Source organism: Eubalaena glacialis, chromosome 6, assembly GCF_028564815.1.
Source record: "Eubalaena glacialis isolate mEubGla1 chromosome 6, mEubGla1.1.hap2.+ XY, whole genome shotgun sequence".
Taxonomy (NCBI): domain Eukaryota; kingdom Metazoa; phylum Chordata; class Mammalia; order Artiodactyla; family Balaenidae; genus Eubalaena; species Eubalaena glacialis.
Genome location: NC_083721.1, coordinates 140,390,260 through 140,417,307, shown reverse-complemented (window position 1 = coordinate 140,417,307; position 27,048 = coordinate 140,390,260). Strand labels below are relative to the sequence as shown.

Below are 27,048 nucleotides of genomic sequence, written 5' to 3'. Positions count from 1 at the left end.
GGATCTTCCCAGTTCAGGGCTCGAACCCATGTCCCCTTCATTGGCAGGTGTATTCTTAACCACTGCGCCACCAGGGAAGCCCCGGCAAATAACACTTTAAAGAAAACAAGGGAACGGACTGGCAATGCCAAATCTAAAATGAGCATGTTTTCAAAATACGGCATTCTAACACTGGTCATTCTTGGTAGAAAGTTTGTTGGTAACTTCTGAGTTCTCAAACTGATTCATCTCCTGCTTAAAGAGAGAGCACGCATGTGTGCACCAGTAAAAAACACTCCAGGTAAATTACAGGAGATAATTTAGCTCATTTTACCAGCAAACGATTACAAAATCAAAGTGGTATCCTGAAAGTGCTAATTACTGTCAGCCAATTACAGACTGTTTTTCAATCTAGTTCTAGAACACATCATGTTGTTATACTGTGTACAACAGGAGCCTCTTCAATAAATAACCTTTAAACAAAAGGGTAAGACACACATGATGTGACAAATCACTGGCTGAATTGAGACTACGGAGAACAGAGGGCACCTGTTGCTCCACGGAGGGGGCACAGGTGTCTATTCTGTTGTTTCTCTCAGTTGTCGCCCAACTGGAGAACAAAAACGAAACAAAAGCAAGATATGAACGAATCTACACTTAGCAAACCCATGCAGAATTCAAACATAAGGTTTTCACAGGTCACATAAAATAATACCTTCACTTTACTAAATAGGATATAAAACACGTAACATACTTTATCTCTCCCACCCCTTTTCTGCTGCAGTTTTTAATGACAGCAGAAAAAACCAAATAAAGGAAAATTCAAATCAGCTAAGAACACAATGTTAGAAGTTCCAAATTTAGTGAAACATATCTGAAAATTAGGAAAACATAAAAAATTTATTTTATTTAGAGCATTCATACTTGCTAAAACCAAAACTTCATCAAAAATTCTCAGAGATGCGATTTAAATTTAGACTTTATTGCCCTTGTTTCTGGGTGTATTTCCTTACTATACTTTAAGTTCATGAAGTGCAGGGATTGTGCAGCATCTAACCCTAGTGCCCTACCTAGAGAACTCAGAGTAATTTTGTTACTGGCTATAACTGTGTCTTAGGAAGAGAGATGATTATTTCCTTTATTTTGTCCTGTAGTTTCCAAATGCTGTATAATGGGCTTGTCTTTTACAAAAGTTTATGAAGATTATATTAAGAAAAGGTGAGGAGGGGCTTAAAGGTTTGACTGTAAGAATCTTGCAGAAGAGAATGCATAATTTAGTGTTTCCAACTGCATTCTATAAATCTCTAGAGAATACTACTATGAATTTCATTTCCCTGTCACATTGACAAATGCCTAAATGTCTACCAGCAGACACACAGGTTTTAATACAAACCCATCATGTATTTCCGCACTTTGTGGGAAACTGCCTTTGACTGCATGGTTCTGGATACACTTGTATATGGGGATAAAACAAAATGTCCATGAGGTGAGGAGTGCTCTCTAGTCCATCCATTCTGAGTCCTCAGGGAAATTCCTCCAAAATTCCCATCACTGAGTTTTGCCCTTGCCACTGAAGATCCCTGTAAATGCTGGGAGTCAATTTCTACTCAACTCAGTGTTGTTGTCTAAACCTATTCCATCAGTGATATAAAACAGCTCCTGAGCACACAGGTAAGTCATGGTGGAATCTTCCAGTTGCTCTGTCCCATCACATACAGTTAAAAGCTGGCATGGAAGATCTGTATGGCTGTTACTCTCCAGGATGAATTTGTGACAGCATGACCTGAACTGCAGGTATTCTGTTTATGTCTAAAACCTATAAAGCTCCCATCAGTATCTGGGAATATTTTTATCAACAACTGACTGCTAAGAGTGCACCGCTTACAGCTTTCTGACATCAAATCTAGCTCATTCAATAGTACAAAGAGCCAAATGTGCAGTGATTCCTTTGAGTCCTCTTACAGAAGGGAGCATTTTCCAGCTGTTCTAAGTAAACCCAGAACACCACGTTTGCTGTCCTGAGTTCAGTCTGCTCTTCTCAAAGAAGAAAACTCAAAAACTCAAATAATTCTGCAATATCATGAAAAGACACGACAGTTTTCTGAGTATTACTTCTTCATTAATATAGAAAACAGTGAGTTATGCCACTTGGAAAACTGAGGGATTATTTTTTGGAAACACATTTTTAGAATTGAAAGGAAACTTAGAATATGTGGAATCTAAAAAAGAAATGATACAAGTGAACATTTACAAAACAGAAACAGACTCACAGACATAGAACACAAATTTATGGTTACCAGAGGGGAAAAGGGTGGGGAGGGATAAATTAGGGGTTTGGGATTAGCAGATACAAACTACTAAATATAAAATAAATATCCAACAAGGACCTACTGTATAGCTCAGGGAACTATATTCAATATCCTGTAATAAACCATAATGGAAAAGAACATGATAAAGGATATGTAATGTATAACTCAATCACTTTGCTGTACACCTGAAACTAACATGATATTGTAAATCAACTATACTTAAAAAAATAAAAACCCACATTAAAAAAAAAAAAAAAAAAGAAAGGAACCTTAGAAACCATTTACTCCCAAACCCTTATGTTAAAGATAATGAAATCTACATCCAGAGAGGTTAAGCCACTTGCCCAAGGTCAAATGCCTGGTAAATGAAAGTATCTGGTCACGCTTTTAACCCAGGTCATACTGCCTCTTGAAAAATAGAGTAAAGCAAAAATAAAGTAGCATATCAGAGAAGCATGGAGTTATTTCAAGGGCATCCTCATTACACTGTAAATTCTAGATGTAGCAGGTATTATGTATTCTTAAAATTACCTAGAGTGCTTTGTAAAGCTACTACTTTGCTATACAAAACAGTCTAAAGTAAGAGACAATAATTTGATGTATTAGAAAATACCACAATCTAATTCCTAATGACTTAATGTTGTTAATTCATTTAAAAAGATATTTCCTATTGAGGAAAACAGATTTTTCCTTTAAAATTTTGAAACAAATGAAAAAACAGTAATATCAGCAATAGCGATAGCAGCCAATACTCCTAAGCATTCACTATGTCCCAGATCTTGAGCTAAGAGCCTTCTGTGCATCATCTCATTCAGTCTTTACAACATGGCTGTAAGGTAGGTGCTGTAATTAGTCTCATGTTAAAGATGAGGCGACTGAGAGGTTAAGGAAGCTGTTTAGGTCACAGAGCTGCTGAGAAGCAGATCCATGCTTTCAGCCACTCCCTAGACCACCTCTGATGAGACACTCACTTTGACTGACTGAAGAGGGATTATTTTTTACAGAGACTATTTCCCCCTATAGTTTACTCATTTTGAAAACTGTTTCAATAGTATGCTTAAAAATTTACTGCTTTGAATAACTAGTAAATAAAGTAACTTATTAAAAATGAAATAAAATTGCAAATGTGCAGGGCTGGAGAGCAATTGTTCCCTGAAGGCAGCATCCACCTTGCTTTCCCTCGGAGTTCCCAGCAAACACCCACCAGTCAGAATAACAAGCTAGTGGGGAAGGCTTCTGACCATGTGCAGGCACCCTTCTCTGAACAGTGTGCAGGACTGCTCACACAGCCCGAAGAGTCTTTGCTTTGTTAAGAACCTACCTGGCTTTTTAATCACCTTAAGGCTCTGATGGACAATATTTCTGTACACATTTTGATATTTTAATGAAAGAACCCAAATTAACTCTCCCCAACTCCTTTCATTTTTACTACCAGGGATAACATTATCAAAGTAAGGGCCTAGTTTTCTATTTTGAGGCCAAAGGGTAATGCGAATTTAAAGGGCACTGTTAACTTCAAAAATAGTAAGATTATGCCAGAAATTGCTATTAAAGTAATATGATTGTGCCTGAAAATATATATGGGTTGTTTTCATTAGCCCAGACTCGTAGACAGAGTTTTAGATTATCTTTCACTCAGAAAGAAGTAGCTGAATGAGCTGTTTTCTGATTTCAATCTGGGATTCAAGAAATTACTTCAGGCTTGCCACTGTCATGAATTCAAAGTTCAGTAAGACACCTGGCAGGAAAGTGCCCCCATGCCCACCGTTATAGATGCATCACCACCTGTGTCCTTCAAGTCCTCTGAGACAGAGACCTAACATTTTCTCCTAAACACTGCAGAATGCATTTTTACAGTTTTATTTTTATCTTACTTTAATTCTTTTCTGATTTCTTTCCTTAAAAAAAGAAAAACTCTACAAGTTAAAATAAGCACTGCTAGGATTCAACAGAAAACAATGGACTAAACATCCTATGTTGAGGGTGGAATCAACAGTCATACTTTATCTCACCCACTCTTCATATATTATCTAGAGAGGTTTCCGCCTCAAAACTGAGAAGGAAAGGGAAAACGTTAGACCCCCAAACCCATCATCTATTAGAAGTTATGGTGGAATATAATTACAGAACAAGAATATAATCTTTAAAAGGGTCCTAGTACAGGAAGTGGGTAGTGGTGATGGTGTGGGGAACGCATCAATATATGTGCTAGACTTTAAATTTTATTTAGAATAAATTACATAAAACTGACATATTTCAAAGACTGGGCCTTATTACCTATTTACAGCCTAATGAAAACTGTGAAAAATTATTCTGCTAGAATGGTTTTATATATTAGATGTAAAGATCTTTCCCATATAATCTAAATTTGTAAACTCAGACCTTTTAGATGAAAAACTATTTCTGGTTTAAAAGTAAAAATTAGGGGCTTCCCTGGTGGCGCAGTGGTTGAGAGTCCGCCTGCCAATGCAGGGGACACGGGTTCGAGCCCTGGTCTGGGAAGATCCCACATGCCGCGGAGCAGCTGGGCCCGTGAGCCACAATTGCTGAGCCTGCGCGTCTGGAGCCTGTGCTCCGCAACGGGAGAGGCCGCAATAGTGAGAGGCCCGCGCACCGCGATGAAGAGTGGCCCCCGTTTGCCACAACTGGAGAAAGCCCTTGCACAGAAACGAAGACCCAACACAGCCATAAAATAAAAAAAATAAAAAAAATAAAGATGCAAAGTTAAAATTAAGACATAATGAAAATATTAAAAAAAAAATATTAAAAATTAAAAAGAACTCTAGTAAATATATATTCACCTCACACTCCAATGCAACAATGGTAAATTTACTTATTTATATAGAAAATTATATCCAAATTCAGCACAGGTAAATACAATGTATCTTTCAGTGTAAGCAGATTTCCCAATGCAATCATTAAAAGAGGAACATTTTAAAAATTTAAGGAAGCCTTCAAGAGGCTGCTACTGTTGGTTACTGGTCACTAAAAAGAAAATGTCTGCAGACAATTTTCTTGAAGTAGAAAGATTCTATTAACACTGTATTTTCTTAAATTAGTACTTTTCCATTTTAATTTTTCTTATTTAGTTATTTCTAAAGTATATTTAATCCAGCAATTAAAATTGAAGGTATAAGGTAAAAAACTTGAAATATAAGTATAGATTTAACCATTAAATATCACTATTACAACGTGAGAAAAATGAACAATTTCAATTAAGAAAAAAGTCTCAAATTAATCTCTAATGGAAAGGAGATGATGAAGCCAGTTACTAAGGAGACCAGTTTTCAGTTTCATGCTAACTAAAATGTGGGTAATACAAAGGCCTGCTTTTACTGACAATGTTATTTGAAACTGGATTAATTAGACTTGCCTGCTTTAAAACAGATGTTCATATGTTATAATTTGAGTAGAGTTGAGAAAAGGCAGGCACTGGGACTCTGTGCTGGGTAAAGGAGCAGCAGGAAAAGAAGGTCCACCGGTGAGCTCCTGACTATTCTCCAGTCCAGTGATTCTCAGAGTGTGGTCCCTGGGCTAGCAGCATCCACACAACCTGGGAACTTATTGGAAATGCAAATTCTCAGGCACTACCCCAGATCTAATGAATCTGAAGATTGGTGGGGGAGTGGAGGCAGGGGAGATTGTGAAGCCCACTCAAGTGTGGGAAATGATGCTCCAGGCTGTGAACCCATGTCCCTCATCTGACCTAACCATGTCACTGCACCATTTTTTCTCTAGTGTTTGCACCTGTAACGGGATTAATAATGAAGACAATGGAGCCCAGAAGTTTCAAAATTTTAAAACAGGGGCTGAAAATGGAGGACAAGGTAGAAAATCTCTGGCTGTAAGTGAGCCATAGCAAGAGACTGCAAGGACTTCGAGCCTATGTCCAAAAGATAATGGTTCCATTTACAGTCAACAAGGAAAAAAAACATTCTCACTGGCTGCGAGGGCTAAAACTCCAAGCAGGGTGAACTGTCCAAAAACTGAGAAGCATCAGGGAAAGGATGTAGAAGAATTTAAAAAGGAAAAAGAAAAGCAAGCAAATTCATGTGTGCGTGCACGTACACATGCACAGGAAAGTCAACGGCAAAGAGACAGCTTCCACCAGGACTGGGTGTAGCTGAGACCTAAGCCTGCACCCAGGAGGAATCCAAAACATCTCCACATGAGGACAGAGCTCTGTAAATTCGCAAGCACTTACAAGCATCCTGAGGCCATAATAACATGCCAGCTCCAAGAGCTGTAGCCATTGGCAACATTTAGTGAAATGTCAAAGTCTGTTTCATTTTGATCTCAGGTAATACCCCGAAAAGGTACGCACACCAGAGTACAGTGCACATGCTACACAAAGTCAAACAGAAGACGGTACTGCAGCCCACACAACAATGAGGGTTTTCTCAAATGCAGGTGCCCCTTTTCCAGAGTTGAATGTCAACTACTCTAAATCCCAGGGTTAGTTACTCTCCCAGCTCTCATCAGCCATCTAGTCCTGAGGCTGGCACATGGCTGTACACACTCTTGTTTTCTAGGTACACGATCTTAAAACACAAAACAAAACCAACACACTCTCCTGCTACTTTACACTCACAAGGAGAAGCCTGAAGTTTTAAAAATAGCTTTTAGGAAGCCAAGGAAACCCAACAGTAGCATATGAAATGAAAGCATCTAGTGAACACAGGCACTGAAAGGCTAGGCTCCAACCCAAGCTAGTCACAAACACTGCCACAGAGCATCTGCTAACAAAGGAATCTGACTTTGCAGGGCTTCCTGAGTATCTCATTTACCCTGTAAAATATGTAATGGAATGCACACATTATTAACTGTGTGTAAATTAACAAATTACCGTGAGGCATTTTATTATACGTAATAATTCAGGAATTTAAAAAGTAAAACCATCTGATTCACAACACACACATCTCCCCACTTACTCAAACCAAAGCTTTACAGCTCCAATATTTTGACTTCTTCACAAGGACAGGCAGGACAAACGTTACCAAAAGACCAGTAATTTCAGTCACCCCAGCAAGTAGGAATGAGTTTGCAACAAGCAGGAAGCAGGGAGAAAAAGAGGAAGGTTCACAGTCTCTTTAAAGAGGCCCCACTCTCCTCTACTCCACCGCCAACCTAGCCCACTCCACTTCTAAATAGCTAATCAAAAGTTAAGGCCCCTAGGACCTGTGTGCAATGGCCCGTATTTAAAAGTAGGCAGTAATAATGTGGAAGTGAAGAAATATCTGACCGCATTTAGGAAACTGATGCTGGATTTATCTGGTTTCCTTGGATATAAGAAACTGCTCTGTCTCAGTCACTGTGATTCTAAGGTTAACCCAGAGCACCAGTGGGCCACTGTTCATTTTCAAAGAGTTCTCAGTCAGAATATTCCAAAAAGAAAACTGAGGCACATAAATCAGTGAAACTACCATCTATGTTGATAGAACAAGAAACAAGAATGGACAAGAGCTGGGAAATTGCCTGGCGGTCCAGTGGTTAGGAATGGGCACTTTCACTGCCGTGGGCCAGGGTTTGATCTCTGGTTGGGGAACTAAGATCCTGCAAGCCACATAGAAAAGAGCTGATATCTGGAGTTAAGCTTAGCCTAGATCATGTGGATTCTAACAACTGATACTGAACAATTTACTTCTATTTTTTAAAATTTTTATTTTTTTATTTTTGGCTGAGTTGGGTCTTCATTGCTACATGCCGGCTTTCTCTAGTTGCAGCGAGCGGGGGCTACTCTTCATCGCGGTGCGTGGGCTTCTCACTGCAGTGCCTTCTCTTGTGGCGGAGCATGGGCTCTAGGTGCGCGGGCTTCAGTAGTTGTGGCACGCAGGCTTAGTAGTTGTGGCTCGCGGGCTCTAAAGCACAGGCTCAGTAGTTACGGCGCACGGGCTTAGTTGCTCCATAGCATGTGGGATCTTCCTGGACCAGGGCTCGAACCTGTATCCCCTGAATTGGCAGGCGGATTCTTAACCACTGAGCCACCAGGGAAGTCCCTGAACAATTTCTATATAAACATATTTAAAGGTTTGGTGACTTCATTCCATAGTGAGATAACCTCAACTGATTTTTGAAAAACTACTTCTATAAGATCTAAATGTTTCCTGGAGATTACGTAGCCAGTACTGGGCTTATCTTAACAGACGGTAAGATATTAAAAAAAAACTACAGTACCCCAAATACCACCACCCAACATAAGTATGATTCAAAGTCAGCATTTCTGTTAGAGTGAAAATTAAGTGTTAATTTCTACCAAATTTGAACCCTTGTTTACACATAACAAAATATTTTGCTTTTATGGAAGAGGTCTCTTCTAGTGCCAAGAGATGATGCCACGCTGTTGAAGACGCCTAAGGTGTAATCCTATTTCTTCTTTCAGCTCATGACAGGATTTTAACACAGTTCCAAAAATGCTTTACAGTTAGTTACCTTAGGGGAACCTTAAGCACAACTATCGCAAATAGTGCAAGATGTTTGTAATTTAACTGCTTCCTGTATCTTTCACCAACAAACCGTATGCCGCCTTTGGTCTTCAAACAGATGTGGGCCCAGCCCACAAGGAACTCAGTAGTGGACCTTTCTCTTAATCCCATCTCAAGAAGCACACATCTCAGTTTAAAAGCTGTAACCCAAAGTGAACTCTTCACATACAACTAATTCGGTGCAATTTAAAAACCAGTACCATAAGTAACATTAAGGATTAGAGTTATGAATGAGAATAATGGTTACTTATCCTTTATTCACTGACTTTGAAAGGCTGCACTTCTTTCACTCACTCTGCTGTTTTTTAATATACAAGGAAAAAAGGAAAAAACCTGTTACGTGGACCTACGTTTTGGCCGTGACATCCACATACTGTCCCGGGCGAAAGTGAGCAGCATACAGAGGAGTGCCTTTATGAAAAGAAAACAAAAAATCAGTATGAAATCAGCCCAAAAACAACTTCATTAAACATAAACTACATACAGGAAGCCTTCTAGCTATCAGATTTCAAAATGTCAGGAGAGTCTCGTCCGCAATTTTAATTATTAGAAATGTCAACAATAAAATAATAAAACTGCTCAACAAATGTATTTTAATGGACTGTATGTAGGCTGAAGGATGGGGCACATGGTGCTGGAGTGGCCAACAGTCCACGGCCACTGGCGCGCTTGTGCCTTCACAGAGGCCAACGTGATACTGGCTGAAACAGGCAACTCCTGTGACAACACTGTTCCTGCTGATAAATACATGAGATTCTTGGTTGTTTCTATGAATAACAATATGTTAAGATGTATTTCCTATTTCAAATAAGGAAAATAAAAATAAGAGAATGACTCAAAAAACACTGGGGCTGGATCAAGTCTTTTTTTTTTTTTCCTATTGGAGATAAGTTATCCAAAAATAGGAATCAACTTTAACATCATCCAGTAAAAGACTTCTTTTTTTTAAAGCTGGAACCAATGTAGTAAAGAATGTAATCAAAAGCTATTTTTGTTTGTTTAAAACAGGGAGTAAAGTGCTGTAGGTTTAGTGTCCTTTAAGGTAGGACCCAACGTGGATTTATATGAGCAGAGAAAAACCTTCATTTAAGAAAAAATAGGGGAGATTAAAAAGTGACTGAATTTCTGCGAGGTTGAATGACCTGAACTGCTGATATTTGACCATTTATCACCCACACACAAAAAATTATCATATGGTTTGTGCTACAGCAAAAGTTAATGTGGACTTAATTTTTATACTTGTTAGTTTAATTCCATGTACTTTACCTCAAGATGAAAAACTTGCACTTCAAAAAATACCTTCAATTCTAACTTACATCAAGGCTGACTCTACTGCCCCTATTAATAAGGCCTATTGCAATTGTATTCTACTTCAAGAAATTCAGTTCAGGTATTAAAATATCAAATCTTAAAACATCCTTCTACAGTCTACCTGTTAGAGAACTCAAGTTCAAGAGATCACGGAGCTTTTCTGAAGTTCAAAGACATCAAAATGCCATTAACTATATGAACCAATATAATCATACTGCCAAATCTTACTTTTTCACATCCCATGGAGTTGGTAAAATACTTTTAAATTTTTAAGTAAGAATCTTTACATTTAAGATCTTTACAAGGTGCTATGGTCAGTCACTTTCCTGTTTCAGGCTACATTTTCTCAAATTATCCTATCTCAGTGAGAGTCTACTCTTCACTTAATAAAATGCCAGCCTACAAACAGTGAACTTCACATTTTAAAAGTTCGTTTATTTATTTGGCGTGGCTTTTCCAAATGTGAAACTTTCTGTACATTAAAAACAAAAGCGTTCCTCCCTCTTTCATGGAAAACAAAGAATTCTCTACAGTTCTTTCCACTTAAAAAAGAAAAAGACTTGTTTGTCCCTAGTGATTAAATCAGATACAGTTCTATATTTAAAAGTAAATGTTTGGGACTTTGTATTGTGAATTCAGCTTTATTGAAAGGGCTGACATTAAACAAATCACATATTTGGGTATTTTTACCTCCCTCTTCTCCCCGACCTCAGATTACCTGGCTTAATTACAGCATTATCTGTTACATTAAAGATTTTAACTTTCTGTTTTGGTGGCAATCCAAGTTCTTGGTAAAATTCCAATATAGATGTAGATTTCTAGAGGAAAAGCAGCACATATAAGTAACACATTAATTACAAAAAGCAGAATTTAATGCCTAGAGATCTAAACTAAGTTACTAACACTCCAGGAAAACAAATTAAAGAGCACTCTGCCTCCCCAATGAACAAAAGAGTACTCTATTGACCTTATTTAAGGGAGGTGAGATTTTCATCCATCACACTCAGAATTGGCATAGTGTAGCTCATATAAAGAACTGGCATAGTGTAGCTCAAAGTATACGGGGAAAGACTCTTGTTCCACAGGAAAAGAAATACAGTCATGCTCATATTTGGATTTTGACTGGAGACTGTCTGTATCAAGAACCCCAATCCTGGGAAATCTGACTCTGTCTAATTTCCCTGCTGTGTCCAAGCAGCTGGGAGAAAACATGACAAGTCACATTCAAATGTACAACCAGACTTCACAGTGAGTCCCAGTGTGGCCTGGCCAACCCACATTCCCCTGTTAAATCCCTCTCACTCCCCAAGGCAGCTCCGCCACATCCTCTTAAAACCTCCAGCACTCTCCCCTCCTTCTCCCTGCTTTGAGCTGATAATGCTGCTTCTTATTTCACTGAAAAAAACAGAAGAATCGAGAGCCCTTCCCCAAGCTTTTACCACCAAATCAATCATCACCCTCCCATCCCACTCCAGGTGCACAAGAGGCACAAGGGCAGCTTTCAGAGAACACCAAGGCCAGGGCCTCAGCTTGGAGGCTGTAACTTCACCGGTCTCAGGGGGCATCCAGGTGTCAGCGTTTTTTCAGCACTCCATATGGTTCTGATGTGAATTTGGGGCTGGGAACCACAATAACAGATGAACTGTCCATGGTCTTATTAAAGCCAAATCCTTCACTGTGTACTGACTCCTACCTCCTTTCACCTACTCAATGGCTTTACTCCTGAAACTGTCCCCACCATCTTCTGAATCAACAATTTCCCCCTTTCCACTGGAACTTTCCTAGCAGCATAGAAGAATCACAATAACTCACATTAAAACACAAACTTTTCCTTGGCCACATTATCTCCTCCAGCTAATCTTTCTGTGCCTGCCCACGACAAGGCTTTCATCAGGAGCTTCCAGCCCCTCGTACTCAACGGAACATGCTGGTCAAAATCACCAAATGCCCTGGTCACCACGAGCACTGCTTGGCACGGGCAGCTGCTCTCTCCCTGGAAGGCCTCCACTCCACTTCCAGCTACTACTCCCTGGTTCTTTCACAGGCTAATGACCCACTTTTCTAACATCCACCCCAAATTCTACTCTGAACTACAAATTCTTCTGCCCAATTGCCAAGTCAACATTTCACTTTGATGTCACACAACAACTCAAGTTTAACACGTCTAAACTTGAACTCAACATGCCCCTGCCCCACCAGGCCTGCTCTCCTCATCTTCCGAATCTCAATAAACAGCAGCTCCATACTTCTGTTTAGACCAAAAATTCTATGGTCACCTACAACTCTTCTCTTTCTCACATCCCATGTCCATCCATCAGCCATTCCTGTAGCCTCTATTTAAACACATAGCCCACATCAGCCACTTCTCACCCCCACCCCAGCCAGCCGTATATTGTCTGGATTATTTCAGTAGCCTCCTATCAGGTCTCCAACTTCTATACTCCTGACCCCCTGGTATGTTCTCCATTCACAGGCTGGCATGATCCTTCTAAACTCAAGTTACGTTAGTCTCCACAATGGCCTGCATCTTATGCAGAAGAATCGAGTCCTAAGTCCTCACCATGGTTTCCAAGGTTCTACACCACCTACTCTCCTCCCAGCTCGCCCTGCCACGGGGACAATGTGCTCCTTACCCGTCTAAGAACTCACTAAACAACAGCCTTAGGTCCTTTGCACATACTGGTCCCCCTGCCTGGAATGCCATTCTGCCAGATTTTTTTCCCTTTCCCTTTTCCTCTCCATAGTCTTAAACTGTCTATGCTATTTACAGCTGTAGAAAATGTCTGCCTCACTATTATAGGTGCACAGAATAACGACTTGACACATCATGGAAAGATTATCACAATAAGTTTAGTGAGCATCCATCATCTCATATAGATAAAAAATTAGAGGAAAAGAAAACAAATTTTTTCTTTGTGATGAAAACTCTTAGGATTTACTCTTAACAACTTTCACACATAATGTACAGCAGTGTTATTTATCATGTTGTACATACATCCCTAGTATTTATTTACCTTGTAACTGGAAGTCTGTACCTTCTGACTGCCTTCATACAATTTCCCCTCCCCCATCACCTGCCTCTGGTAACCACAAAACTGAAATCTTTTTTCTATGAATTTGTTTGTTGAAGTATAATTGACCTATAACACTGTGAGTTCCTGGTGCAAAACAAAGTGATGCAATATTTCTATATATTACACAATGATCACTATTATAAGTCTAGTTACCACCTGTCACACACAAAGATATTACGTAGTTACTGACTATATTCCCCACACTGTATATTTCATACCCATGACTCATTTATTTTGCAACTGGAAGTCTGTACCTCTTAACCTCCCTCACCTATGTCTCTCCTCACGCCTCTACCAGATTTCTGTATAATATGCTCCCTCACTTCATTCAGGTCTTCATCCAAATATCAACTTACCTTTCCTGATTATTCTACCTAAAATAGCACCACTTTCTGTCTCTTGCAATGCCCTCAGCCCACTTTATTAATCTTCAAAGCACTTCCCTCCATCTGTCACAATACATGTTTTTTAATTGTTTATCTTCTGTGCAATAGCTTCCCTGTCTCACCCCCAAGCCCACCAAAATGTAAGCTTCTAGAGAGCAGAGACTGTAGTGGCTGCTCCATCCCCAGCTCCTGGCAGGTCCTACTGTCTGCTCTTCCCTCCACCCCTGCTTTTTTGTTCTGCTATTGTAAATATCCTTGAATAGAAAATACCCTTGAATAGAAAACTTTATGGACAACTTATTTCCTTACCATAATGTCCTGTTGTCTTTTTTTTTTCTGTTTTAATTCTTAACTCTTGATATAGATACTGTAAGACTTACCAAAAAAGCTGTACCACTTCCTGATGTGAAGAGCCTCTTTCATGAGAATATAAGCAATAATATTTATCTTCCTGCTGTTCCCGCTCCCTCTGTTTCTCCTCTGATCCTAAACGAAGCACCTGCAGGACCCCAATGAGCCACAGTACTCTATGTATGCTTACCTGTGCCTGCCCATGCCAGTCTGTTGGCCTATAATCTCCCTCTACTATGTACTTCCAAAGCTCACTGAAAGTCTGTTAAATACATGTCTAGTCCCAGGTCCAGTGATAAGCCACACTTATCTGAAGAACATGTATTTGAATATGCAGCAAACTTCAGTTACTTGCTAATTTCAGTTTGAAATAAGAACTGTGCCCCTTTATAACTTACTGAGTAGGCTGTCCTCAGCTGACATGAAATTGGGTGGCATTGGCCTATAAGCAGAGAACTTTAGTTTTTGGATCAGTCCACAGCCCCCCGAGAATCTCCCTGGAGCCCCCCAGTGGGACTGTGCAACAAATGTTGAACAGCTCTGCTCTGGATGTCCACAGAAGATTGTTCTCTACCTCACAGAGTCCCCTTGGGAGGCCACCCTTTCTTCCAACAGTGATAACATACATTCACTCCCGTCATTCTCTATGGTTTCACTTCCCATATGCTGAAATCTAAGACTGATACTCAACATCGCTTTTACCAAGGCCCCTGTTTTTCATCCTCAGTCATACTCACTTCTTCCACAAAAGCAAACACAAAAGTTCATTAAAAAATGTGGCTCCTTGAAAAAGAAATAAAAGAAATCCAGACTGGAAGGGAAGAAATAAAACTATCACTGTTTGCAGATGACATGATACTATATATGGAAAATCTTAAAAGATGCCATCAAAAAAACTATTAGAACTAATAAATGAATTCAGTAAAGTGGCAGGATACAAAATTAATATATAGAAACCTGTTGCTTTTCTATGCACTAACAATGAACTATCAGAAAGAAATTCAGAAAACAATCCCACTTGCAATTGCAAATTATCAAAAAAAAAAAAAAAATACCTAGGAATAAATCTAACCAAGGAGGTAAAAGACCTCCTACACTTGGACAACTAAAAGACACTGATGAAAGAAAGTGAAGATGACACAGAGAAATGGAAGGATATACCATGCTAATGGACTGCAAGAATTAATACTGTTAAAATAGTCATACTACTTAAGGCAATGTAAAGATTCAATGCAATCCCTACCAAAATACCAATGGCATTGTTCACAGAACCAAAACAAAAAATCCTAAAATTTGTATGGAAACACAAAAGACCCAGAATAGACAAAACAATTTTGAGAAAGAAGAACAGAGCTGGAGGTATCATGCTCCCTGATTTCAAACTATACTACAAAGCTACAGTAATCAAAGCAGTATGGTACTGGTACAAAAAGACACATAGATCAACAGAACAGAATAGAGAGCCCAGAAATAAACCCACACTTAAATCGTCAACTAATCTATGACAAAAGAGGCAAGAAAATACAATGGGGAAAAGACAGCCTCTTCAATAAATGTTGTTGGGAAAATCGGACAGCTACATGCAGAAGAATCACAGTGGACCACTTTCTCATATCATATACAAAAATAAACTCAAAATGGATTAAAGACTTAAATGTAAGACCTGAAACCATAAAACTCCTAGAAGAAAACATAGGTAGTACAATCTTTGACCTAGATCTTAGCAAAATTTTTTTGGATCTGTCTCCTCACGCAAGGGAAACAAAAGCAAAAATAAATAAATGAGACTACATCAAACTAAAAAGTGAAGGAAACTATTAAGACAAAAAGACCACCTACTGAATGGAAGAAGATATCTGCAAAAGATATATCTGATAAGGGGTCAAAATCCAAAATATACAAGGAATTCATACAATTTGACAGCAAAAGAAACCCAACAACCCAATTAACAAATAAGCAGAAGACATGAATAGACATTTTTCCAAAGACATACAAATGACCAAGACACTTGAAAAAACATGCTCAACATCACTAATCATCAGGGAAATGCAAATAAAACCACAATGAGATATTGCCTCCCACCTGTCAGAATGGCTATTATCAAAAAGACAAGAAATAACAAGTTTTGGAGAGGATGCGGAGAAAAGGGAACCGTTGCGCACGGTTGGCAGATATGTAAATTGGTGCAGCCACTACGGAAAACAGTATGGAGGTTCCTCAAAAATTAAAAATAGAAATACCACATAATTTAGTTACTCTATTTCTGGGTATTCTTCCAAAGAAAACAAAAACACTAATACGAAAACATATATGCACATCTATGTTCATCACAGTGTTATTTACAATAGCTAAAATACAAAAGTGACCTAAGTGTCCAATGCTAGATGAATGGATAAAGATGTGTATATATGTGTACACACACACACACACACACACACAATGGAATATTACTCAGCCATGAAAAAAATGAAATCTTGCCTGCAACAACATGGATGGGTCTAGAGGATATTATGCAAAGTGAAATAAGTCAGATGGAGAAAGACAAACACCATATGATTTCACTTATATGTGGAATCTAAAAAAACAAATGAACAGGGGTAACAAAACAGAAACAGACTCATAGATACAGCGAACAAACAGGTGGTTATCAGAGGGGGATGGGGTGGAGGGGATGAGTGAAATAAGTGAGGGAGGTTAAGAGGTAAACTTCCAGTTACAAAATAAATGAGTCAGGAGGATGAAATGTACAGCATGGGGAAAATAGTCAATAATATTGTAATAACTTTGTATGGTGACAGATGGTAACTGTGAGGATCATTTTGTAACGTACAGAAATACTGAATCACTATGTTGTGTATCTGGAACTAACAGTGTTTTAGGTCAATTAAACTTCAATAAAAATTTTAAAAATGTGTATCCTTAAAATTATTTTCCTGATGTATTGGATTCAGATTTATTAAATTTTAGAACAGACTTCAATTTTATTTTTGACCTTCACATATTCCACCTGGTAATTTAAAACACATTATTTTATTAATATTGGTTTTTAAGTATTCCAGGAGGCTTATGAGAAAAATCCTGTACTTTTTTTAGTAATACAAAATGGACAAGATAAACATCTTGACTAAGTAACTATAGACTGAGACATAAAAAGGACAAAGGTAATACATATTTCCTGATTATCTTCCAATTTCACTAAAAGTGAATACTTTTTTTCTTTTAAAATCAAAATATCATAAAACTAATTGGGTATCTGTCCTGAGAAAAACCAGATGTTCAAGTTGAGTTGAGTCAACAGCAGTGTAACAGAGGGCTTTTTTTCCCCTCTAACTTCCAAATAAATGATTTCAAAAGGCAATTTAAAAGACTGATAGCAGCATCACACTTGGATAAGCCTATCTATGAGGTTGCATTTTTTTCCTCCCTCTTCAGTTCTCTGCAATTATCCTCCTCACAATGAAAATGCTTCTCTGCTCCTAAGATGAATTGATTTAACCAACTTTAAGGCCACTTAGCTTCCTTATTCAAAAACACTATGTACCACATCAGTTTTTATTTATTATAAGGTACACAAATAGCAAAAGCAAAGCAGTCTAGTTTCTTGGAGGCATAAATTCTTTACAGATTAAAAAAAAAAAAAACATTCTAGCCCTATTATAAATAAAACTGATTCAATCAACTCATTTTAGAATGCTTAACTATTTAATATTACCTATTCATAGGTGTCTCTTCTCTCTCTCAAACCCTCTATAATCAATCTACCTGCAGTTTCCCTGAGGGTTACAATAGGTAAGAGAAAGTTTGTATACTTTTAGTTTCAAAAACCTTTTTCCTTTCTGAACCAAAATGCTTTACTTATAAAGAATTCTAGAACTTCATTTTCACATCCTATTCTGATGAAAGGTCATTCAAAGACAAAACTTTTTTCTTAATATTATAATACATGACCTCTGGTCCTAGAAAAGTAATATCTTGAAGAATAAAAGGGCCTCTGTAGCACTTCTATACCAGAGTAGTGAACAGTTTTAAAAGTTTATGTCAGGTAAGTGGTTAAAATTCACCACAGTATAAGAATACAGCATCCAAATCACCCTGCTGTGCTATATATTCATTGGTGAGATAAAGCTTAAGGTATGAAGACCAGAGTCTCAAATATGAAAGTAGAAATAAAAGTACTATCGTTTCTGTAATAGTTTAGTTATTATGTTAATAAGACTTCATCAATAAGACTATCTTTACCACTAAGTAAAATAGAATAAATTGAGCTGACAAGTTCATTTTTGGAGGGGAACTTTTGTTTTTTCTTAAAAACTAAAATATTTGAGAACCAACATGAGACTTAGAACTGGGAGAGAATTCAGATACCATCAAGTCCAATCCCTTGTCTTCATGGGTAAGAAAATGGCTGTTCAAAAAGGTGGAGTGAAGGAGCTACTGGCAGCCACGGAAGAACTCAGCTCTTCTTATCCCACGTCCACTCATTTCCCACTACTGCACAGTCCCAAGGAAGTAATGTTCACAAATCTGCTGGAGCAGAATGGATTATCCCAACAGGACACCTGACTTACAAATACCAAGGCTGTAGAGTCAAAAATTTACAAAATTGGTAATGAAATAAAGATGACAGTGCTAGTCCTAACAAAAACACAGAAATACAATCAATTAGAAAACAGAGGTGTCTATCAAACTGAAGAATTGTTCACATGATTCACAGGAAGTTGGGCAAATATTTTCACACTTAAAAATTCAAACATTTGACAATTTTAAAAAATGTTTCCCAAAATATCACATTGTGTTTTTAATTAGTGTGGTATTATCTGAACCCTGTAATTATTAGGCAATAAACTATCAGGAATAGCAGATATTACTATGAAGGCTTAATGAAAAATAAACTAACTATACTACCATAATATGCAAAAATAGCTAAGTCCTCTAATACTTACGAGATAGGCCTATTAAACCATAGGACTCCAACCAGCGCCAATTTGCTGATCAGTATATACTTATAGGACAATTCCACCTGGATTTTCTAAAACACTTCAAACACGTCTTTCCTCCAAAGCATCCCCTTCCTTGTCCCTGTCCCAGGTCATGGCATGAGCACTGACCTGCTGGGTCCTCTTCCCACACGCTCACACTCACCTGGTCTTTTATAATCCCTGCCTCTTCCAAGCCCAGTACAACTGCTCTGGGGCAAAAGACTTTTATCAACTCTCCCTGAGGGCTTAAAACAACCTCCTAAATGTCCTCCCTGCACCTGGCATCTTCTAATTTAGTTAACCATGATAACAATTTGACCACTGCCCTCGTTAAAGAATTCAGAAAGTTCCTCAAAGTCTACATGATGAAGTCTAAACTTGTTAGCCCTCCATCCTGACAACCCCACCTGTCACACCTTTACCACATTCTCCCCGACTGCACACTAAGATCCAGACACATGGCCCTTCTCTTCCCAAGCACCAATGTTCTTCCATGCACCTGCTTCTGCAGAGCCCACTCTGCCTGGCATGCCTTTAGCACCCATCCTCCTTTCTGGTCTCCTCCCTGTGAAACCTCCTAGGATTTCCAAAAGCAGAATTGGCCAACGCGCTTGTTGCATTTATAGTACTGTATTGAGATAGCCAAATTAGTCCACCTTCCCTATGTATTCCCAAAGGGTGGAAACCAAGACACAATTAACAAAGTAAGGCTTTCAGAGTCTGTCACTCTACCTCTTATTGGTGGGTGTCCCTGAGGGAGTTACTTAACTTTGTTATCTTTAGAGTCTGAAAAAGTAAGTTAATAAATGTAAAAGACTTAATGCCTACATACCCAGCAAGTAATAAGTGCTCAAAAGTTAACTATGACAAGGAAATAGGAGGCAATCGATAAACACTTGCTAGTTTTGACAGCTGCACAGAACAGGTTGTCTCCTAACTTTGATTCATGTTCATTTCATAAATAACTTATAATGGAAAAATGTTAATCTAGAGACAAGCAACGTTGTAGTAAACCTAAAGATGTTTCAGCAGCCATTAGTGAAAACCATCACCATTTCTAGAAAGGCATTCTCTGCTTTTAGTCATCCCCAAACCCCCCAAAATACTAATTGTGCAGATTTTTTCACATTTAAACTACAAACTCAGCATTCTATTAGTATTCTACTTGGGAAATACACTTTATTCAGAAAAATCTGATGTGACTTCATACACAGCTTTCTTCCCAATACTGAAAACTTCTAATATATGAAAAATTAATCCTCACATGCTGTTGGAGTCAAGAGTTGAGACAATTTAGAAAAGAAATGAAATTAAACATAAAACAACCACAAAATAATCAAATAGCTACCATCTTTTGAGTGTCTGTTACATGCCAGGCACATGTGAAAAGTCTCACGTAATCCTGGTACCAAACCTCTTAGGTAAGTAGTATTTTTATCCACATTTTACATCTGGGCAAATACTGAAGCTTAGAAAGTGAAGTTACTTGTTCCAGACAGTGAAGGGAGGTACTGGAGCAAACTTAAAGTCTCCCACACTCCTGGGGTCAGTGGCTCTATCAGACTGCCTCCCCACAAATCCACAGTTCACCTCCTGGACAAGTCTGTGGCTATGGGATATCCTCAAAACTTAAAGAACTCAGAATCTCAAAGAATTCAGGTCTAAAACTAACGAAATGCACTATTCTAGGAATGAAAGTGCACCCTTACATGGAAACGTGATACAGTTTTTCCTCCTACAGTCAGGGCTGCCATTTTTCCATTATGATTTTCTTTTGGAGTATATTTTAGGACGTGACAGTCTTGTACCTAAAAAAACAAACATAAAAAAACTAAGTATGTGCCAGGACACATGTTAACATTACATACCAGCCACACTGAGGCCCTCGGACAGTTAGGAATTCCCTAAAGTTTCTTATCTCACCATCCCTCTCATACCAACCACACTCTTAAAAAAACACTGTCAAATACTGAATACAACACAAACAGAAAATTGCATAAAACACAAATATACAACAAAATGAGTATTTATAAAGAAAATATGTAACCACTACGAATGTCAAAAATCCCCCAAACCTCTGTGTCTCTTCCCAATCCCCCCCTCACACCCATTCCCCCCCCCACCCTTTTTACCCCTAGAGCAGTGGCTCTCAAAGTGTGGTCCCCAGGCAAGCAGCGTCACCTGGGAACTCCGTGAAAATGCAGGTTCTCAGGCCTCAGCCAAGACCTACTAAATCAGAACCTGTGTTTTATAAGCCCTCCAGGTGATTCTGAGGTAAAGTTTGAGAAGAACTGTCCAAGAAATAACCACCTCTCTTGACATTTATGGTAATCATTTAACTTTTCATTATAATTACTACCTTTGAAAGTATTGTTTAATCCATAGTTCAGTGCTGCCTGTTGAACCTTTATGTAAATGGAGTCAGACCACATATACTCCTCCATATTTTCCTGCTTTCACTCAAGATTCTATTGGTAAGGTTCTCCCATACTGTTGTGTGCGGCTCTATTCTGTCCATTTTCACTGCCACCCAGCATTCCATCATGTAAATACACCATGATTTATTTACTCATTCTACCATGATGGACATGGGAGTTATTTCTACTTTTGGAGTATTAAGAGTAATGCTGCTATAAATCATCTGTTCGCATTTTCTAGTAACACTCAGGAGTGGAACTGGGAGACCACAGGTTCACGTACCTCAACTTTTCCATAATGCTAAACTATTTCCTGAAGCAGCTGTACCAATTGACAATCCCACCCACCATTCCTAAAAGCTCCCAAAGTTCTGTAGAGTTCCAGAAACTATAATCCTTTCCTTGATCATTCAGAGTCAGTAAAAACTTACTAAGGGCTTACAGGTCACCTGTGCCTGTCAGCACTGGAAGCACTTACGTGCATGAGGTCTCATTTTACTCCCCATCACCTGCCTAATTGCTTGTCTAAGGCTTGACTCCAATATGAACTGAGCTGTTCAAAGTGATCTGGGGAATGAAGGTCTCAACTTTATCAGTGATCTTTTTATAATAATGATAAAGACAATAACAGCTAACATTTATTGGATATTTAATATTGTTTTAAATTTTAAGTGCTTGACATTTAGCATCTTGTGCAAGCCTCACAATAACCCTTTGAGGGAGATCACAGTGATTTCTTTTACAGAATAAAATTATTCTTTTACAGATAAGACACAGTGCTCCAAGGAACACAGCTAGAAAATGGCAGAACCAACATTTGAGGTATTCTGGTTCCAGGGCCTACATTCTTAACCATTGGAGTTTAACCTTATCTCAGAGAACAAAATGCTGCTTCCCCAGACAAAAGTGTTACATTCTGAGTTAGTAAAGAGATCAAAATTACAATTTGGAATTGAAAGAACTCCATAAATGAAAATAAGATGGGACTGAGATTTTTTTCTGATTATGAATTAAACTAGTAGATCTGTAAGAAGCTAGGTTACAATTTTTTTTTTTTAATTCATTGCCCCAGTTATCCCAATGCCAGTATGAAGAAAGCCACCACTCAGGCATGAGTGAGAACATTCACTGACACCATCAGAAGTAAAGCTCTTTTACAGTGTCTATGCTCGACTTTACCTCTTCTTCACCACACAGTCAAATGTTTCAGGATACAAATATTGCCCATTTAGGTTTGCACAAATAAATCTCAGCACACACATAGATTTGTTACATCTTCTGTTTCTTTCTTACCTGAAGTAATGTGACCACATGCTTCTGACCATCTTTGGTCCATAAGGGCATCATGCCTAACTTCAGTGCAATAAGGCCTACTCTAGAGGAACCTGGCAATTAAAAACAAGTCAATATTCACACAGACTTTTCAACATTTGTCAACACGATACAACGGTATTTCCTAAATTTTGGTTTCATATAAGGAGCAAGCAGATAAGAAACATGCTGATATATTCATACAGTAAAATACAACTGTTCCTTACAGATATAAGTGCCTTCAGCCATGCCTGACATAATATATTGGTACTCAATAAATCTCTGTAAAATAAAAAATATAAGAAAACCATACAAAATAACGAAAATAGTTAAACTGATATATTCTGGTATTTAAAATAGTGGTATTAATAGAGGGCATGATAAATCCATCATTATGCTTCACTTTCCTAATATCAATTCATATCCAACCTCATTAATTAGGAAACATCTACTACGCAAATTCTAAGAAGTTAGCTGGAGTTATTGAGATGACACAAGTGGTCATGTTGCTAAAATATGTCAGCGCCCACCATGACACTTAGATTTGTTGCGTAAATTGATAAAGTTGCTCCACTAAGAATTCTAGCCATTAAACAATTCAACAGCCACAATAACCCCCAACCAACGACAACTCCATGAACAGGAAAGGCCTTATGCTTTTTGGTCTGGCCACACATGGATTTAGCACTCTACCAGGCACAAAGAGCTGATTCTGGGTTTATGCTTGGCAGGCGTGGAGTGGTAGAATACCCCAGCTACAAATGTCTGTGTGATACATTAAAGTTTAGATCACACTCTTCCAGCTTTTCTTCCCTGATTTATTTTATATTATTTTTCATCTGAAGAAAACAAGAAAACGTTTGCAGAACAATTCTCTTTTCACCTACAAAGCAGTCTCTTGAGGAAGTCTTGATGATCATCAGACATTCACTAACAGTAGACTAGGATGCTGGAAATATACTTGCAAAGCAAACCACAATGAAACAGACACACTTAAGACATGAAAAATAAATTAAAGAGATGATAAATTGATTCAGAAGTCACTATGATTTTAAACGTGCCAGCCAGACAGTAATTAGGCGATGAGAACACAACATACACAAAATAACCACCTGGTTCCCAAGGATGTATAGGCCACGGCTCATCTTTCAGAGGACAGAGTTTACTTGCTAACTGGGCTTTATTTTCATCAGAGACCAACTGCTTAACAAAGGGAACATTTTCTTCAGAAAGATGCTCATCCCACCAAGTACCACTCTTGCCATGGAGACTTCTAACCAACAGCCAGATGTCTGTTCTGTAAAAATAAAAATTAGAAAACAAAGCACAATTCAAAAGGTTCCCCACTTAATGTACAGAAGGGAGGTCACATGAGTTGGAAAGGGTAGTCAGGGCCTTTGGAAAGGGTTTGGATTCTGTTCCAGTTTTTTCCCCGACATTCCTCATGATAATAATGGGGCTCATATTTCAACTGTTAATAGTTACCCTGGAGGAAAAGTTCTTCCTCTTCTCCTCTGGGATAAACAGATTTCTAACAGAGTAGTCCTATGTAGACAAGAGAAGCCGCAGGTCCACTAGAACATGTACCTTAACAGTTTACACCCAGTAGAGGTGACAAAATGTGGGGTAACTGATCTTTCTCTAATAAACCCCTGCAATGACATGGTCTTGGCTCAGAGTGGTGAAGAAACTGGGTGTGCAAATTCTAAAATCCGTAAAAGACGTTACCTGTGACTAGCTGAACACACCAAGAAAGACCTTACGGGATGGAGGTCAGGAAAGAGATGTGTAATTTTTGCCAGGAGGGCCAGAAAGGAAGTAAATCTTCCTGCGATCTATCTCTTTTGTAGACAGGTAGATACATCCAGGCTAGAGTCCCAATTTTGCACTTATTAGTTAAGTGACCTTGGGCAAATCACTTTTCTCTAGACTTCCCTTTTACCTGCAAAACGGAATAATGATAGGACGGGAAAATGATGGTATCTGTAAAACGGATGATAGCAGTTCTAACGTGAGGCTACATGACCTAAGGAGCCTAATGTTCCTAACAGAACATTTATTACAGAGTAAACACTCACTAATTGGCAGATAATATTATTGCCCTTGGTAATGCTTGTTTTAATGCTCATCAGCATTAAAAAGCAAAAAACCCCACCCCTTCCATCCTTCAAAGGGCACGTCCTTACAGCAATGATTCTTACTCTTCAGGCCTGGACGGAACCCCCTCCTACCCGGCGCCGGGCCAGGCCACAGCCCGAGGCCACAGGTGCAGGGACCACCCCGCACCCTCGTCTCTCCTCCGCACCCACCTGTTCTCCGAGCCCCGGGCAGCGCCCAGGCCGCCCGCGCCGCGGTCCAGCACCCGAGCGCCGGTCCGAGCCAGCAGCCTCCAACCGGGCATGACTAGGCCGGGAGGGCGCAACCCCTTCACCTCCGGGCGCCCCGCCGCTCCGCTTTCAGGGCGTCCCCGCGCCGGCGACCCAGTCCGCACGGTCCTCCCGAACTGTCCAGCCGGCCGCCTACGACTGCCCTTCCGGACGAAGAAGAGCTGCCGGAGCCACTTCCGGTCCGTTCGCAAAGCGCGCCGGTGCCGAGGTGAGCCCCGGGAACTAGAGTTCCGCCTCCTGAATAGTCCTACGTCGGGATCGAGTCGGCTGGGGAGGGTGGGGTCTGACTGACTCGGCTCTCCAGGGGTGGAAAAAAAAAGGATGCTCGGAGTTTAAACTTTAGGAGAATGAGGCGAACTAGGGACAGGCTTCCTAAGGAAACGAAATCACTTCTAAGTAATGCCTGTTGTGGGGCAGCTCATTGTACTACGCAGCGCTTGATAATCTTATATTGGCTTACGTTCAAAACAGCCCTGAAGGGAGGTTGTTATTTTTATATTATAAATGAGGGAACACAGACTTAGAATTTTGGCGCTGGTCCAAAATAGCACATCTGGCAGATGGGCAGAGTCGGCACTGAAACAGGGTTGGCATGTACTAGTAGAATATGGCCAAGTTGATGATGTGTGACTTCCAGGGGTGGATCATAAAAGGTATTGCTAGTGTCTTGGGCTCTTGGACGGCTCCCTATGAGGAAAGCCAGCAGTCATGTCCTGCAGACACTCAAACAGCCCTGTGGAGAGACCCATGTGAAGAGGAACCAATTTCCAGCTAGGAGTGAACCACCTAGGAAGGGGATCCTCTGGTCCCAGGCAACCTTTCAGATGATTGCAATTCATGAAAGACTTTGAGCCTGAACCACCCAGCCAAGGAACTCATGGGTTCCTGACCAGAAGAAACTGCCACAGAGAATAAACGATTACTCTCATTTTGAGTCACTGAATAGATACCTAATACACCTTAGTTGGAAATAAACATAATCACCATGGATGTATCTTGGGCATTCATTCTATTACTCCAAAAGTTTGTTTCCTTCTTTGTCAAATGGGTATTTGTAGAAATTCAGAAATAAAAACTTAAAAGTTTAGCTATTTCAAGACCCTCTTTTATTCAAGATCTGGCTACCCTAGCTTAAAAAGTCCAGGCAATGGTCAATTCCTGGTAACTACTTGGACTGTTCTCTAAAAATAAAAATTAGAAAACAAAGCACAGTCTCTAAATGTTTGCTTTGTTTTCTCATCTTAGCCTGGCTTCCCAGTTATTTGAGAATAGCCCTTTATTGAACAAGCATGTCTTGAGGTATGCTGTATGCAAGAAGCTGGGAATAAAAAGACTTGCCTACTACTGCCAGTGGCTAGCGTTTCTTGTGCATATAGTATGCTATTATATGTGCTGAGTATTGTGGAAGCCCATCAGTCAGAGACCACTAGGGGCACACCCAAACTCAAACAAGGTTAAGTTTAATTAGCTTGCTGCAGCAAGAGAGAGCATACACCTGAGGATGTCTCTATACAAACGAGTTATAAGATTTGAACTTACGCTGGGTGGCGTCAGGAAAACAAGGACTTGTTTTGGAATGGATGCTATCAAGGACAATTCAGCATTTGGGCATCTCAATAATTTTGTTCTGGAGGAACGAAGGACAAAGTGAGACTAGGGGTGATGATAGTGAGGGAGCAGAAATCACTCAGATGAAGGAACTGTTAGTCATTTTGTAGCTGGGGTGTGACCTTGGGTGTGTTCTGTTAGAAGTATTGTGTTGACATTCCATTATAAATTAAACACCGCAGTCTGATTCCTAACAGGATTCATGTTCACTCTTTCAGTGTATTTCCTCACTTGATCTTTATGATAACCCCATGTGATAATACTATAATTATCTCCATTTTACAATTGAGAAAATAAACACAGAGAGATTACACAAGTTCACTCGACTAGTAAGGGCCAAGATTTAAATCTCAGCAGTGTGCGCACAGAGCCTGTGCTCTCAACCATTCTGTTTCTTTGATTCTGTAAGACAAATGTGTTATTACTCTTGTGTTGGAATTCCTCTATCGCTAAG

General features: G+C 39.2%; 1 protein-coding gene across 1 annotated transcript in view; it reads right to left on the bottom strand.

The window, feature by feature from the left end:
* Positions 1-25,157, bottom strand: part of MRPL3 (mitochondrial ribosomal protein L3) — a 42,442-nt gene extending 17,285 nt beyond the window's left edge. Inside the window, exons 1-6 of the mRNA XM_061193686.1 lie at positions 24,909-25,157; positions 23,712-23,896; positions 22,582-22,673; positions 20,581-20,679; positions 10,800-10,899; positions 9,121-9,181 (exon numbers count right to left, since the gene is read on the bottom strand). Coding sequence (XP_061049669.1) covers positions 9,121-9,181; positions 10,800-10,899; positions 20,581-20,679; positions 22,582-22,673; positions 23,712-23,896; positions 24,909-25,000 — 629 coding nt within the window. The 5' untranslated portion in view covers positions 25,001-25,157. The remainder of the gene's footprint in view (positions 1-9,120; positions 9,182-10,799; positions 10,900-20,580; positions 20,680-22,581; positions 22,674-23,711; positions 23,897-24,908) is intronic.
* Positions 25,158-27,048: the final 1,891 nt, after the last annotated feature.